Source organism: Symphalangus syndactylus, chromosome 4 (genome assembly GCF_028878055.3).
Source record: "Symphalangus syndactylus isolate Jambi chromosome 4, NHGRI_mSymSyn1-v2.1_pri, whole genome shotgun sequence".
Taxonomy (NCBI): Eukaryota; Metazoa; Chordata; class Mammalia; order Primates; family Hylobatidae; genus Symphalangus; species Symphalangus syndactylus.
This window is the reverse complement of record NC_072426.2, coordinates 130,617,124-130,631,277: the sequence shown is the minus strand read 5'-3', so window position 1 is coordinate 130,631,277 and position 14,154 is coordinate 130,617,124. Positions and strand designations below refer to the sequence as shown.

Here is a 14,154-nt window from a genome sequence, read left to right as displayed (position 1 = left end):
CTAAATGTATGAATAAGCTTGTTAAAATGTAGTATGATGGCAAAGCCATAAAAATTAAGTCATTAATAAGGAAAAAACAAATAGCAAAAGTTCCATTTCCATGAGCCAAGTAAAATATTATACAAAGGTCAAGACTTTTGCCAGTATTATGAGAGTCTTACATATTTATGTCTGAAAATAACTTCAGATAAAAGGCCACTGAAATATTTCTCACATTAAAACATCAACAGCTACTTGACAACACCTTGAAAATGTATCCATAAGGTCACTTTGGCTTTAATATATTATTACTTAATATTATCACTCTAATGTTTTTATCTCAACAGATGCACTTGAACTCAAATCAACTTGTATAATTTAATAATTGTAGATTATCTCATCATTTCAATTTCATTTAATATTTCTAAGTATTAATAAAAGTATTTTAAAATGTTCCAGATTTTTTTCACAAGTACGTAAGTCCATCCATCTTCACCGGCTAATTCCAGAGCCTGTCGTTCTGAGTATCTCTCCTCAAACTCTAGAGTTTCTCTTTTTTTTAACTTATATCAGCTGCTGTCTTTTTGAATTTTTCTCAAAAGTTCAGTTTTAACTAGAGGAAGCAATGGTGAGGGTAAGGATGAAGGCGAGGTGTATTCTTAAACTAAAAATGCCATCCTCAGTCAACCTTATCAAAGTGTAAAGAGAATTAGTCATTCAATTATTCAATTCTGCAAGCAAAATTTAGCTTATAAAATCATCTTGAACTTAAAATACTGTACACAGATGTTTAACTCATTTACTTATTAACACCATTTACTGAAAATCAACTCTCTTTTTAGCATTATCTGAAGCACTGGGTAGAGAGTCATGAGCTGAACATCCAGTACCCTGAGCACTGCCTGGGCACTCTCTTCCTGGAGCTTATTGCCACACCTTACATGAAAAACATAATGCTTATCCTATGACACTAAGACAGTCCCTGGAACACAGCAGGGGCTCAATAGGCAGTTCTTAAGTGACAGAATGAACATCACTATTCATTATAAATTGTCCTAAGTACTATAAAGGAAAAGAAGAGACTGCTTTGAAAGATAACAGTGTGAAAGGCATCTCTGAGGAAATGATATATGAACCTAGTTCTCAAGGAGGAGTAAGCATTAGTGATACAGGCAGAGATTTGAAGCGAAAGAGTTTGGTGTATCTGAGAAAGTGAAAGAAGGTCAAATGGATTTAGCTTTAATAAGTGAGCAAGACAGCAGAATGCAATGGAGAGTTGAGTGGGAATTGGGTGTTATAAGACCTTAAAGCCAACTAAAATTTTTCAGTGTTATCCTCATCATAATGAGAAGCTATTGAAGTATTTTGAACAAGAGAGTAATGCAGTCCAAAAAAAATTTTTTTAACAGTAACTCCTGCTACTTCGTGGAAAATGGATTAAAAAAAGACAAGGGTGGAACTGGAGAGATGAGGGACTGAACACATTATGGTGGCTTGGCCTGGGGTAATGGCAACGACAAGGATGAGTGTCTACAGATAAAATATAATTAGGCCGTGGAAATCACATCAATAGGATGCAAGGATGAAAGAGGTATTAAGAATACACCCATATTTCAGGCTAGCTTGAACAACACAAAATACTAAAGAAGTTAGCAGAGAACAAGAGGAAAAACTAAAAATAATTTAATATGCTCAGTTTTATAAGCCCTTTTATCACATTAATAAGTGTGCTTCAGAAACATCCAGCACATTGAAATCTATATTTACTGTAAATGATTCTCTGTTTTAGTTTTTAATTCCCTATGGGAATAGCCAAGTACTCCCTTCTCAAAGCAGGGGGACATAGTTGTTGACATAGCAAATTTTTTTCGGCTTGTAGAGTGCTGACTGGCTTTTCCACTGAGTGTTCTCATTCCCAGGATTAGGAGAACAGGGCAGAGAATCAGACACCTAGCTCCTGCACTCCTGACTTGAGATTGCTGCAGTAAATGACTACAAACTGATCAATGGAGAATTGACTGACGGCTGGCTCTCTTCTTGTGTGCCCTTGCGGGTTAACAAGGTGCCCTATCTTGGTTGAAATAGGCTTCTGGGTTTTCATTTGAACCTATAAATATTCCAGGAAGCAAGCTGCTGAGGGAAGCACAGTATGGTACTTAGGTACTAGGACAATAGTGGTCTCTCACCCCTTTGACTTTGATTTATGGATACTCTCTCAAAAAACATATCCATATGAACACACACACACAAGATGTTTCATACAATTTAGGGAGTACACAAACCTACTGACACCCAATTATAGAGCTGGGAATGGTTAAGAACACCTGGGATTCTATGACATAAATCAAGCAAGTCTGCTAATACTAAACAACAAGGGATATGAGAAACATAAAGGTTGTACCTCCCTCCATTACAACATTTTAACATAATGAATCAAGACTGGCATGCTATTCAAAATCATCCCATTATAAACAATTATGTGGAATGGTGTCAAAAGCATAGGTTTGGTATCAGAGACCTGTGTGTAAGGTGTACCACAAGCGGGTTGATCCTGAGAAAAACCTTTAACTTCTCTGAGATTCGGGGATCTTGTTTTTAAGGCAAGGGCAATAATAATGCTACCTGCCTGATAAAACTTCTGCATATAACAATATTTAATAACTATGTTACTGTATGTTTCACTTAAATTTACTCAAGCCACTTCATTCACCTTGGACTAGTAGTATAGCTATCATAGATTTTTAGCTGCTGATGCCAAAAATTGCTTTTTATATTACAACTGAATATTTGGGCATTGGGTTGATACAGTCTGTCTCTCTAAATTGTACACAGACAGCTTTTGTAGTTGCTGCTGTTTTACTCTAAATACATTTCCCAGGTTTTAAATTGCATTAGTCATTATCACAGCAAAATTAAACCAAAGGATCCTTGGGCTTTATCACACCTTTGCAGCTTTATAAATCCATAGAAGTGTCAAGTGTAGGCATTGAATTCGCCTCATTACAAAGAGATGAGATACTGTCACTTACCTCTGTCACTGTCATAGAGGTATGCAAACTTGTCCCATTGATAGTATTCAATCAAGCTAAGGAGTGCTCCTTTGAGGTCAGGTCTCATCTGAATGACAAATGGATGTGTGCCATCTGTTGGGAAGCTGGGAGTGATGAAGGAGACGTGGAGTGTTCCGCAAAATGATGTGATGGTATTTACAGACTTCTTGTCATAAAATCCAAAAATAGCATAGACTCCTCTCGAAAACTGGGAGCAGACTAGAATAATAGGAAAAATAGAAAGGAAAAATCATTGAAATTGGCACACAATCATATGAATTTGCTTAAAACTTAATGTCCTTTTACATAAAATACAAAATTAACATATTGAAAGAAATATAGATTTAATGATCCACTGTAATTTATTAACACTTATTTACTTAGCATTCTATTTGTGGAATCTAAAAGATTATAAAGCATAAAAAGTAGTTCTGGTTACAGGAAAATGCATACATCATTGTTTAACAAGCTATGTAAGTATTAACATATTTTAGGAACAAATATGAAAAATATATGAGTAAAACAACATTAGCTATAAGAATAAACTGTAGTCACCTAAGATTTATACACATTAATGACAGCTCATTCCCTACATAATCTAATTCCTTTAAAAATCTTTACTGTATTCACGATGCTTTTACATCTAAAAGTTAATGTGCTTCCATAGAGTCCTAATGCTGACCAAAACCTCTTTAAGACAAGATAGATACCAGACTCCCATGATACATACAGAGACATGTCCCCAGAAAAGCACTTCAGTCATATTGTGTCCAATTCCTTTAAAAATCTCTACTGTATTTACGATGCTTTTATATCTAAAAGTTAATGTGCTTCCATAGAGTCCTAATGCTGACCAAAGCCTCTTTAAGACAAGATAGATACCAGACTCCCCTGATACATACAGACACATGTCCCCACAAAGGTACTTCTGTCATATCGTGTCACTCAGTCGAGAAGCAATTAAATAAAGTCCAAAACTTTTCATTTTAATCTTCCCCATGGACCTAACTTACCCTATATGTTACACTACATATTAATTCTTAAACAAATAATAATATTGTATTTGGACATCCTCATCACTCCCACAATCCCTGTCCTCTTTCAATATTTCTATTTCCAGTGAATGGCATATGACACTATCCGCTTTCACTCCTTCCCCCAAAAGTCAGTCCATAACTAAGTTATGTGCTCATTATAATACCTCGATATACTCAAATAAGGGCCACTTATTTTTCTCCCCATTCCAAACATCCTAATTCACTAACAGTATATACTTAACATTGTGCTTGCCCTGTGCCTGGCATGTTCTAGGGTACGTTAATTCATTTTTTTCTCATGATAACTTTTGAGGTAGGAACTATAATTATTTCCAAATTACTGATGGAAAAATTGACACATAGAATAATATTAAGTGAGCTACCAAAGACACTTGCATAGGTGATAGATGCTACATTCAAAATAGAGAGTCTGGATTCAGAATCCATGCTCTTAATTAATAAGTAATATGGCTTATCTTACCCAACTAGTGAAATACCTACCCAACTGTCCTCCTTCCTCCACTTACGTTCCTTCCATTCAATTCTCCACAATATAATAAGAATAATATTTTGAAACATAAATCCAGTAACATCTTTCTGAGAAAAAAGGGTTACTTTGTCCAAGACTGATCCCCTGTAATGCTCTACAGAGCACTGACCATCCACAGAACAGTGCTTAAAGCTACTAGTAAAGTCAACTATGTGTCTTTTTTTCTTTTCTTTTTTTTTTTTTTTTTTTTGAGACACAGTCTCACTCGTCACTCAGGCTGGAGTGCAGTGCAGTGCTACTCAGCCTCCCGAGTAGCTGGGATTACAGGCATGTGCCACCATGCCCAGATAACTTTTATATTTTTAGTAGAGATGGGGTTTCACCTTGTTGGTCAGGCTGGTCCCGAACTCCTGACCTCGTGATCCACCACCCTCGGCCTCCCAAAGTGCTAGGATTACAGGCGTGAGCCACCGTGCCTGGCCAACTATGTGGCTTTAAATAAATAAATAGATGATATTTCTCAATCTTGGGGTCATTTCAATCCAAAAACTGGAAACCAGTCATCCAGAAACACAATCTAACAACCTAGAACATAACATCTACCATCCTTTTAAAAAATCCTTTTTGAAGGATAAAACAAACCCTATCTTATATCATTGTATTTCCTTCACAAAAATAGATGGTCTGTAGAAAAAATAGATTTGTTTCATGAATACGAGAATTGCTAAAATACGTACAGATTCTAATTGCCAATTCTAGACAATCAAAAAATATTAGGCAATAACGTTTAGTAACTGTTGTACAGTATGAATCCAAAGGAAAGCAAGATTGCCTCTTTAAGTGGTCCTTATTTGCCAAAAATCTGTGTAATATGTAAATTTACATATCCTTTATTACCAATCTTCTACAAAGCAGACTGAAATATCTCAAAAAGCAACTGAATGCATTTCATTACATTTATTTCACACCTTAACATAAGGCAAAGATGAAATAACTGTCTTTTATTCATGCCCATACTTTTTGTTCTTGTCTGGGTACAGAGTTGAAAATAACCTTTAGTGTATTTGATAACTAAGTCCTTTCTTCACATACCTGAAAAATAGCTTTCATCTCGTCTAGGAAAACTCTGCAGTGATTTCTTATTTTATACCTAAGTGTATGTGTACTGACAGGTATATCTTAAATCTTAAATTTGTTTAGCAGTTGATGATTCCAAATGACACATAAAAGAAAGACTTGATTTAAAATTCTCTCCGGGTCTGTTTAATTCCATTTCCCTGCAAAGTGTGGGCATGTCATCTAGGTACTATAGGAATATCATGCAATATGATTTATTAATGAGACCTCTTCTCATCTTAAGTGAAATAGCTTCTGTGATGGAAACAGCAGCCACAGCATCAGCAGGATGCCTGATAAAGAATGCCACTGTTTGAATACACAGACAATCTTAATAAGGAGTCACACCTTTCATTTTCAATTTGTTGTAGGCTCTGGAGTGAGTTGTCAAGGGACCTCCTGGTTATCGCGGCCATCTGGAAACACTGGCTTTGACCCAACAACAGGCAAAAGCTGCACACAACTTCATAAGGAATTATCCATCTAACTCAGAAGACAATTTATTTTTCCCCATGCACTTCGGCTAATTCTCCAATGAACCTATTTTTACAACAATAGCTGTTCTCTCCTGACTCTCTTTGGTCTCCCTCAACCCTCTCTTCTTATCCTTTATTTCTTCATTGCACTTACTCAAGTGTCCATTTGCCTATATCCTCTATTTTTCTGGATATTTCTTTCTTATGTCTCCTGACTATGCATACAGTTAACAGCCATTCGGCCAACAGTGCTCATTTCCCTCTCTGTAGCTTAGGACAGTCACTGTCTCTGTCCCCAAGCAGGATAAGAATACCACTGAGATTTACAACCAGGAATCAATCAAATCCATCAGAATGCTGACGTAAACTAAGGTACTTTGCTTGCCCCATTTGTAGTAACCATCTGAAGATGAAAAACTTAGCACTATGCTTCTAACATGTTATCCCCAAATATCCAAGACTGTTCTCATTGAAATATTGATGCTTGCCCCAATTTAGCATAGGCAATATAACCTACTGACACCTTTCACAAGAATATTAGCTGCAGTACTTTGGAATTACTCTTTACTTCATTAGAAGGGAAATTATTCATTTTCATCTTTACCTTATTCCCCAATGATGCCTCCAAAATTTAAAGCCATTTCCTTAACTTCGATCCATCCTGTAATGAAGGAAGGTTTACTACCACTGAGACTATCAAAAATAATGTGTCATAAACTCTGAAAATCATTCCAAAGACAACTTTCTAAAATGAGTTATACAATACCAACATCCTATACAGTCACGTCTGGAGGCAGAGAAACAGAAATCCTCAGTTTCACCTCCAGCTTCATGACCTTTACAATAACACTATGAAACACTATTATAAGTTTCTCAATGATAGTCCTGATTAATATTAGAATTGCATTTATGTCTTGAGATTCAAACCAGATTGCAAAGGAGTAAGTAAAGATGCTCTCACTGAGTTCTGTAATTAAATATTTAATATCAACTTTGAGAAACTCAGCAAAGGGCAAGTCCTTCTAAAAGACACTTTAGGTCAAACAGCAGAAATGATAATCTCCTGGGTGTAAGTAATTTGCTGATTATTTCACTTTTTATTACAAGCCCAGATGATATAAGCCAATAACAATGCTGATGGTGCATCCAACACACATCTTTTCTCTTAGGTCATTCTGCTCATTGGTGCTGCTAATGTAGCATACACGATAGTCTGTATGCTTAACAAAATCTAAATAGCCTCGCATAGTTATTGAGTAGAAAGGGAGAAGAACTGAGCATGATTTTTTTTGTTTTACATATTTTAGATTTATAAGTTGAGATTCACTTCAATGAATCAGCATAGTCTGCTTCATAAGCAGAAATGGCAACAGCCTCTTTGCAGTTTGAACAAAAACTGGTAAAAGCTGCATCACCAAGGTATTCTGACATCAAAATATGGAAACCACTGAAAGCCTCTCTCCTTCTCTCCTAAACTTCTGACATCAACCCCATGCATAGTTTGACCCTGATTTCAGTACTGAAATTTCCCTGTCATCTGTTAGTAAGGATCTCCTGGTAACTAAAAATAATCACCTCTTCTTTGGATCTAGCTTTCTTAGCTTCTCTGAATTTATTAGACCAAAATTTACCTCTTGAAATTCTTTCTCTTTCCACTGCTACTAGTCTTGCTCTCTTCTAATTCTTTTTCCACATTGCTGCCAAGTAAAATTATACCATCTTGGTACTTTTCCTCTCACTCTAATTATCTTTCACTGCCTTATCTTCTTCCTACATCCTAAATTAAAAAGACCTTCTCCAAGGATTTGTCTTCCAATTGCTTTCTCTTCTCTTCTTTCACTGTACCTCTTAGTGGTCTCACCCCTTTCCACAAGGTCAAATTCAATTTCTATGCATATGTTTCCCAAACCTTCATTATTATCCCAGTTATCTCCTATAACTATTTATTTACCAAAAGATGCACCATAAATATTCTATGTGACAAGCATAGTGTTAGGTTTAGAAAATGCACAACAAAGAGGATGAGTATTGTGATCTGATTCAGGAAAAAAATGGAATTTTATCTACTATGTTTTGATGTTCCACACTGAGTCATTTTTGATAAAATATAATGATCAAATCTAGAGAATATTTCTCTCTCAAAAAAAAAAAGCTTAGCTTCAATCTGTCACCTTCCAGTGTCCCTCAATTCATTATATGGAAACTTCTAAAACCATGTATTTCCAACTAATTCCATAAAAATAAGGAAAAAATACTTTATTTTATTCTGACGAACCATATCTATGTGTTTATTTTTCCCTTCCTGTTCATGCATGATAACTATTGCCATAATTTATATGCAATAGTTCAGAATAATGACCTTCTTGCTCTTTCTTGTCCTATGCATGTCATCCATCACCATTTAAATTTTATTCTACTTCATGCATTGCACGTTTACAAAGCACTTTTAAGAAACTACTGTGCACTGTTCTAGGTTTGGGGAAGACAGTATTAAGCACAACGGGTAAGGTCCCCACTTACATGAAGTTTCCATAACAGTGCTTCTTAAGCATCTCTTGCACCTTCACTTTCCTTTTCTTTCTCCTTGGTTCTACCATGTGACCCACCTCTTCTCCCTCCTTCCTTCAATTTATACTCTTGTCATATTAGTCTTCCTAAAGCACATCACATAAAGGCATCATTCAAAGATCTGTCTTCCAATTTTTTTTTCTTTTTCTTCAAACTCTATCTTTCAGCAGTCTCATCCCTATTAACAAGGTCAAATTCAACTCCTTATGCAAATATTTTCCAAACTTTCATCATCACCCGATCTATCATCCTTTATTTACTGATAAAAATATATACTGTAAATACATATGAATTTTTAGTAATGTATTTTCACGATTATTTTGTATTTATTTCCCTGCTGGTATAATTTTTAATTAAAATATTCAATTCTTTCATGAACTCATGTGTGAGCTTTCTAGAGTTAAAAAAAGAAAAAAGAAATACACAAAATGTCACTGTTTTACAATATCTAAACACATATTACTTTAAGCTAAACAATTAAATATCACAGAGACATTATTATTCTGTTTTCAAGAATCTTGGGAGGCTCTGACCTCAGAAACAGCAGCTCTAGGGGCTAAAAGTGAGAACAAACTGGGTTTGAATCCCGGCTTTGCCATTTTCTATTTGGATTTGTTGGGCAAGTTACTTTACTAGTCTGTCTGAGCTTAGTCATCTGCAAAAAACAATAAAAATATTACCTACCTGCGTCATTGTGGGACAGGAAAGTATTAAAGTAAACATAAGCTGAAAAGAGTGTTGGCCCTATAAGTCTCTCATGACTTTCCTACGTTTTAATGTTCTAATTAATGTTGATATTAACTATTTATTAATCATGCACCAGGATTTTGCTTATATTTTCCTTTAGTCTAAAATTCATCAATTCCACAAGACAAGTGCTTATGTGTTGAAATCAAGCCCATCTCTTCAGGCCAAAAAATGTTAGAATCACTCCTGACTTCTCTTCCTTTATTCTCAGCATATGAATTGTCACCAAATATTGCCCATTAGACCTCTCTGTCTGTGCTCTCCAGCTCTCATGATATTGCCTTAATATGGTCCTTAAACACCTATTGACTAGATGGCTGAAATAACCTCTCAAAAAGCCTCCACAATAAATCTCTTTCCTCTCATGGCAGATATAACCCTCTTGCTTAAAATCCATCAATTTCTTGCAATTGCTTAGAGAAGAGCACATATAGCATTTTTTCAGGTGTTACCTGCTCTGTGTGGTCTGAATTACAAGCTGCTCCTGCATGTGATTCTAAAGCAATCTGCCTTTCTGTGTATTAGCCTGTTTTATATTTGTCTAGTTTGCCCATAAACTGTGAGCTAATTGAAAGCAGAGAATGAAGTGCCATTTACCTATGAATGCCTGTCAAGTACTTGGCACACAGCAGGCAACTGATAAATGTCATTTAATAACTACCAATTCTTCCAGGAAGGGTTCCTTGCTTGCCATCAACTGAATATGACCCTCCCTAATTATGAACTCCATCAGCACACTCCCTAGTTGCCCGAATCAGAAGCCCAGCTCTATATTTTCCTAGGCACCTGGTAGAAGAGTCACTGATCTTAATCATGCTTCCTAATCTATTGAATGGGGCTATTAATTCCTCTCCTGTCTACCTCATGAGAATTCTTTTAAGTTTAAATTAGATAATGTATAGAGATGTACTGGAAAAAATTATAAATTATTAGGTAAATGTGTTATTGACAATAAATCAACCATAATAATTTTTGAATTCTCTGCAATACCCAAATCAGAAATTTTCACAATTATATAATTATTATTTGTCAAATGAATATATAATCAGAACCAATGGTCTAGCAAAGACATAAAATTAGTTCTTATGATAAAATTTCATTTCTGTTGATAGTGGGGTATTTCTGAAATCATGTCATAACAATATTTTTATCCTTCGTTATCGTTTTGCGAAATCACAGCTGTTAGTTTAAAATTACCTATGAAATGCAGTTAATTCGTTCTCCTAATAGGAAAAAAGCACAATCATTTTTAGTATGAAAATATAATATTTAGAATATTTGTGAAATTTTATTATTTTAAGATTTCCATATACATTTTGTAAGTGGAGAAGTTTGTACCAAGAGAGGGGACGTTACTAACCTGAAAAAGTACACAGAGCAAGCTGCAATTGAAAACCTAAATGAAATGAGGTAAATTTTTTTGCCTGGAACATACATTGAATTTCTTTGCATGGAATATATGCCCAATAACAAATTTTGCACATGAAAATATACAGAAAAATTCCCACAATTTCAAATGTCTTATTTACATAATTGAAATAAATTGTTCAAGTTTTAAAGTTTATTGTAAGCGACATTTATTCCCCTAAAAATACAATTATTGTAACAGATAGTACATGTAATGTTAGGTTTCCAGGTAAAAATTGGGGGGAATCATAAAAATAGACCTGTGATTCCTTTACTCTCACAAAATGTAGGTAAATACAATGTTCTCTTCTTATGATGAAATGGAGTTAAACCATATACTTTGCATTAATGGGGTTATTTAAAAGTTCACTTTTCCACTGGGGCAAATTCTTTTCCTATCTATGGACAGAAAGGATTTCCCATTCTGGACCTGGCAGTGTAGCATCTCTCAAAAAACTCTCATTTCTTTAAAAGCCTACCCATTACTTTGTTCACTCCTGTTCCCCAGAGCCCAGCAAAGTTCCTAGCACAGACACTCAGTATATAGCTACTGAATGAAACACCAACTGATTCAGAGGAATGCAAAGAATAATAAACATATGCCCCAATGACAGTTTCCATAAATTGCCTCACTGATGATTTTCCCTATAGCTCTGCCACAAATATTTATGATGATAAATTACTTCTCTTTTGCATACATTTTGATCTAATGTTTCACAGAAATACTAAATTGATGCAACTTCATCACTCAGTAGTAGAAGACAATGAAGCTGTAATAATACATTTTTCTTTCTCTCTAACAAACATTTACCCCTCCTGACCTTCGTGTTATGTTTGCTGAGTGAGGTGAAATGGCGAAAGTTTATTGCTGTTGCCCATATTATACGCAGCTTTAAAAAATCTATAACATTTATTCTGGCTTCATTCATCATCTGGGATAGCAGGCAATCATAGAACCAGCAGTAATAGGCAATAATTCTCATGTGAATTTTAATGATGGGTTCTGGATACATAAACGAAAGAGAATTACCTTTGTCTATATCAGACGCTATTTCACAAGAGATAGTCTCATTCTTTATCTTTGGGATATGTATTTTCTCCTTATAAATTCACATAGTTCTATCCTCTGTGAATTCTTGCTCAACTCATGCTCTATGTGAGTTCTGGGCACTCTATGCCCTGATGAAATTTGAATATTGTGGATAAAGAGTGCCAGGCTGAATGAATGTCTGCAGGCCTAGTGTCTAATCCCTGCTGTGACACCAGCCAGCTGTGTGCTGCTGGCAAGTCTCAGCTTTCAAATGTCTCCATGCCCTCAAAGCTCATACTTGGGCCTGTGTGGCTGAATATCAAAGAGAGAAATTCTAGAAAATGTCAGGTAGTGCATATTTATTATTCATCACATACTTTCTCATGGAAAATATATGTGAGATACAATAAATTTCAAGGATTAAATGATATCGTTCTCTGTGTTTTATTACTTTTTCTTTGTTTTATATTTCTTCCTCTTTGTTTTATATTTCTTCTTTCCTCTTGCTCTGTTTTCCCTCTCTCTTTTTTTTTCTCTTCTTCATGTTTACAGCCACCATTGGTCTTAATGCCTAAAAAACCTGCAATCTCTTGTCTGATCTTAATTAGAATGTACAAGACCGAGGGATTATGTATGTATCAAACAGATTCAATGACATCTCAGTCCAAATAATCATTTTAGCCTCTGTAATAAGACCTACTTTTAAACAAAATAACTGAAAAATGTTCAAATGACCAATGACTATAAGATTTCCACTTAAAATTTATCCTTTAAATAAAATACAAAAAAAGACAGAACTTTATCACCTTACTGTCTGGATACTCTCAAATTAGCCTAGATAACACTTTTGCTTTTGAGTGACTCAAAGAGTTTCTGAAAGCTTCACAGAACTTTCTTGCTCCTCTTACTTGTCGGTAAGCAAGAGGGTTCCTGCGCATGTGCCATAGTACTTATGTGTTAACCCACATACATTTATTTTCAAAGTACACATTTTTTTCAATATTATATAATGTGAAATTATATAAATATGCTAAAATGCTCTAGGCCATTAGCGTTCATCTATAAATTGCCAAGGAGTTGGAGGGATTATCTTTAGCACAATGGACTCACACACCCTTGATGCATTGAGTCCTGGCAAAATTATGACTTAATGCTTGTTAAGGGATCATGGCACATTGCTCTAACATTACCCTGACAGTCGCCCTACTCCATTGCAACACCCATACAATCATATGAGCCTAGTTAAAACTGATGGTGTGAAACGAGTTCCTTCCAGAAAGGATTCGTAACTTATTTAGTTTTTGGCCCTTAGATTTATTTGAATATTCTAAATTAAATGTCTGTAATTCAAAAATAGCAGGAGTATATTTTAACACAAATGTAAACAAGCATACCGATTAAAAGGATGTAAATTCCCTTTGCTTACTATTCTTCCCAGAAGCAACCCTTGTTAACAATAATGTGGGATGTACCTCTAGCCCCATAGTTCTAGTAAGGGTCGAATTTGTTTGTATGTTTCTGGTTTTGTTACGTTTTTCATTAAGGACATCACAGAACAATTATCTTGTGGCTTACTTTGATATCTGGCAGGGAAATTACCATGTTGATACAGACTTAGTTCACTCTTTTAAACCATTGTATGGTATTCCCTAGTTTGAAGATAGCAGCAACATTTTATTAACATTCCCTAATTGAAAGATAGAGTTTTGTGATTACAAACAAGGTTGCAGTGAACATGTGAGTACATACATCTTTGAGAACATCTGCTATTATTTCTGCAGAACAGATTATTAAAAGTAGGATTGCTTGGTCAAATGTTATACTGGGTGAAAGGTTATCCACACTATCAAATTATCACCCAAATATAGTGTAGCAATTAACATTCCTATCAATAAAATAATTTTTGTGTGTAATTCACTAATAATTGATATTTTTCTTTGTTTCAGTTTTTATTAATCTAACAGGTAAAAATGGCATTTCATTTTTGTTTTAATAATGGCAACTTACATTTTTGTACTCGTGATAGTTCGCATTGCTCTTAGTATATTTTATGTATTAACTTAAAATTTGTAATACTGTAAAGCGACATGGGTCCTAATATTATCCATATTTTAGAGACTAAAAAACTTGGAAGCAAGTTAAGTAGTTTTCTAAGCTATCATCTCTAGAAACGGGTGAGTGGGTGTCAACCCAGCAGCCTGACTCCACAGCTGGTTTCATCAGCCACCTCACTGATAAACAGGAAAATTGGATT

At 35.0% G+C, this 14,154-nt stretch overlaps 1 protein-coding gene across 5 annotated transcripts in view; it reads right to left on the bottom strand.

Moving 5' to 3' along the window:
* Positions 1-14,154, bottom strand: part of GRIA2 (glutamate ionotropic receptor AMPA type subunit 2) — a 140,309-nt gene that overhangs the window by 59,951 nt on the left and 66,204 nt on the right. For all 5 annotated transcript variants that reach the window (XM_055276233.2, XM_055276236.2, XM_055276231.2 and 2 more), the window contains exon 3: positions 3,009-3,248. In XM_055276233.2, the coding sequence (XP_055132208.1) occupies positions 3,009-3,248 (240 nt within the window). The remainder of the gene's footprint in view (positions 1-3,008; positions 3,249-14,154) is intronic.